General features: G+C 42.3%; 1 protein-coding gene across 1 annotated transcript; it reads left to right on the top strand.

Annotated features, from left to right (window-relative positions):
• The first annotated feature begins 913 nt into the window (after nucleotides 1–913).
• On the top strand, nucleotides 914–2,084 carry LOC131701796 (uncharacterized protein K02A2.6-like). Its single transcript, XM_059001729.1, has 2 exons — nucleotides 914–1,717; nucleotides 2,079–2,084. Exons 1-2 carry the CDS (start codon nucleotides 914–916, stop codon nucleotides 2,082–2,084), a joined length of 810 nt encoding a protein of 269 aa, XP_058857712.1.
• Nucleotides 2,085–3,148: the final 1,064 nt, after the last annotated feature.

Consider the following 3,148-nt stretch of genomic DNA (forward strand, 5'->3'; position numbering starts at 1 on the left):
TCTGTACTGAGAAAATTAGCAGAGCACTGTGAATTTAATGATGTGCTAAATGACACTATTCGAGACAGATTAGTGTGTGGCCTACGTAGTGAAGCTACTCAAAAGAGACTATTGACTGAAACCAACCTAACTTTGCAAAAGGCTATTGAAGTTAGTGTATCCATGGAGTTAGCAGCTAAAGAGGCTCAAAACTTGAGCTCATCTGGGAAAGTGCATAGAGTTTCCACTGAAAATCAGAGACAGGCCAATGGGCAGGGCACATGCTTCCGCTGTGGCAAAGTGGGACATCAGGCCTCCGCATGCTGGTGTAAGGACATGGATTGCCGCAGCTGTGTTAAAAAGGGGCACATTGAGCGTGCATGCAGAAACAAAAAAAGCACAGGGAAAGTGTCAAAGTCAGAGAACAGAAAAGAGACCTTCAAAGATAAAAAAGAGACATGTTCACTCTCTGGAGCAGGAAAGAACAGAGGTGAGTGACTCATCAGATGAGGAAGTTACACTACACATACTGATGGTTGCTGGAGGTCCACACGGCTATTGGGTCTCTCCCTTGCTAGAAGGGCAGCCTGTGCGCATGGAGATCGACAGAGGGGCAGCTGTATCTCTCGTGTCAGACACAGTATACAAAAAGACATTGAAACACCTTCCACTTCAGCCAGCCAACGTGGTGTTAAAGACATATACTGGAGAATCTGTTGCTATGAAAGGAATCACTGGGGTTCAGTTAAATGGACAGACTGCAAAACTGCCACTCTATGTAGTTAAAGGTGACTACCCTTCTCTACTGGGACGCTCATGGATGGAGAGTATCAAACTGGGCTGGCCGTCAGTACACATGATGACCCATGGAGACTCAGGTCTACCCTCCATTTTAAAGAGACATTACAAAGTTTTTAAAAGTGAGCTGGGTAGCATGAAAGACATTACAGTGAAGCTTGATATTAAGCCAGACAGCAAACCAAAGTTTCTGAAAGCACCCTACGTTATCAGACCAAAGGTGGAGGTGGATCTCGACGCTCTAGTGAAGGATGGAGTGCTGGAGCCGGTCAGTGTGAGTGAATGGGTGACGCCCATCGTACCTGTCCTCAAGAAGGATGGGTCAATCAGAATATGTGGAGATTTTAAAGTGACTCTTAACCCTGTGTTGTCAGTCGAGCAGTATCCGCTACCGCACATTGATGATCTGTTTGCAGGCCTAGCTGGGGGTCAAAAGTTCAGTAAAATCGACCTCTGCCAAGCCTACCTGCAAATGCATGTGGATGGAAAATCAAGGGAACTGCTGACTGTTACGACACACAAGGGGTTGTTCAGGTACTGTCGTCTTCCTTTTGGAATCACATCAGCACCAGCGTTGTTCCAGAGGGCAATGGATCAAATCTTGAGTCGATTGCCAGGAGTTCAATGCTACCTGGATGATATCCTGGTTACTGGGAAGGACGAAGAGGACCATCTCCGGAACCTGGATGCAACTTTACAAAAGCTGCAGGACTATGGACTCCGAGTTCGAAAAGACAAATGCAAGTTTTTCCAGTCATCGGTGGAATATCTCGGACATGTGATCGACGCCACAGGTCTCCACAAGGCTCCCTCCAAGACCAAGGCTATCTTGGACGCCCCAGCGCCTCAGAACGTCAGCCAGCTGCGTTCCTTCCTGGGGTTACTGAACTATTACGGATATAACAGTTATCTCCCTGTGTCATGTCTTTTGAAACCTCATGTAGGATTGATAGTTTGTTATCTCCCTGTGTCATGTCTTTTGAAACCTCATGTAGGATTGATAGTTTGTTATCTCCCTGTGTCATGTCTTTTGAAACCTCATGTAGGATTGATAGTTTGTTATCTCCCTGTGTCATGTCTTTTGAAACCTCATGTAGGATTGAAAGTTTGTTATCTCCCTGTGTCATGTCTTTTGAAACCTCATGTAGGATTGATAGTTTGTTATCTCCCTGTGTCATGTCTTTTGAAACCTCATGTAGGATTGATAGTTTGTTATCTCCCTGTGTCATGTCTTTTGAAACCTCATGTAGGATTGATAGTTTGTTATCTCCCTGTGTCATGTCTTTTGAAACCTCATGTAGGATTGAAAGTTTGTTATCTCCCTGTGTCATGTCTTTTGAAACCTCATGTAGGATTGATAGTTTGTTATCTCCCTGTGTCATGTCTATTGAAACCTCATGTAGGATTGATAGTTTGTTATCTCCCTGTGTCATGTCTTTTGGTGATGGTTACACAAGCCTGTCAGTCGTGTTTGCAGGTGTATTTATACTGTAGTACCCTTCCTGAATCTTTGCACAGCTTTACAATCATGAAACGATGTTCTCGAATAACAATTTCAAACTGTGCAGCTTTGATGTTTTATGAAATATATTTGAATTACAAGGCTTAGCTTAATGTATTCTTGAATATTGTGGGGTCTGTGATTGGAATGAATAATATCCCCTCAGACATGTTCATTTAGAGAATGGTAATGCTGTAGGCAGTCCTGTTGCAAAGCTGCTTAAATCCCTGTGAAGTACAGACACAGACTTTCTGATTTATTGTCTGACAGGTATCCGTGCAAAGCTACCTGGGCATGTTGCTTATTTAATTAAAATGAGAAGCCCTTCTGTAGGTCCATCTCAAACTCAGATTTGGGTTGGAATTGTGTTGTCATGATGTAAAGAATGACTAGCTATCTATCTGTGCTCAATAGACTGAAATGTAATACTGAATACAGTATACACCACTATATGATAATATTATTTTTACAATATTTCACTGTACAAAAATATTTTTTGTTGCACTGTAACCCAGCATACGTAACATTTAGATCTGCCAAACAATTAAAAATACCAACAATTTAAATACAGTAAAATAAGGTTTACCTGAAAACCCGGGTGCCCGTCAGGTTTTAAATTACCCGACCCGGGTCTCTTTTTACTACACGGGCATCGATTTTATTAATTTAAGAATTTAAAGAAAATGTAGAAAACATGACAATGCAGTTGTAAGTGCGGGTCTCTGGCCGGCATAATAAAGACAGTGTTAAACTAGCTTTGCATGAAGCCTTTTCTTAACTGACAGGATATCAAGGTTTTACAGAAAACAATAACACAGCGAGCAGCAAGTACACCTCAATAATAATAACTGCAGTGACTGGTCTTCTGAG

This window comes from Acipenser ruthenus, chromosome 26, assembly GCF_902713425.1.
Source record: "Acipenser ruthenus chromosome 26, fAciRut3.2 maternal haplotype, whole genome shotgun sequence".
NCBI lineage: Eukaryota > Metazoa > Chordata > Actinopteri > Acipenseriformes > Acipenseridae > Acipenser > Acipenser ruthenus.

Bases quoted from the DNA above. Each gene is read 5' to 3' on its own strand.
- LOC131701796 (XM_059001729.1), top strand. From the start codon at position 914: ATGAAAGACATTACAGTGAAGCTTGATATTAAGCCAGACAGCAAACCA.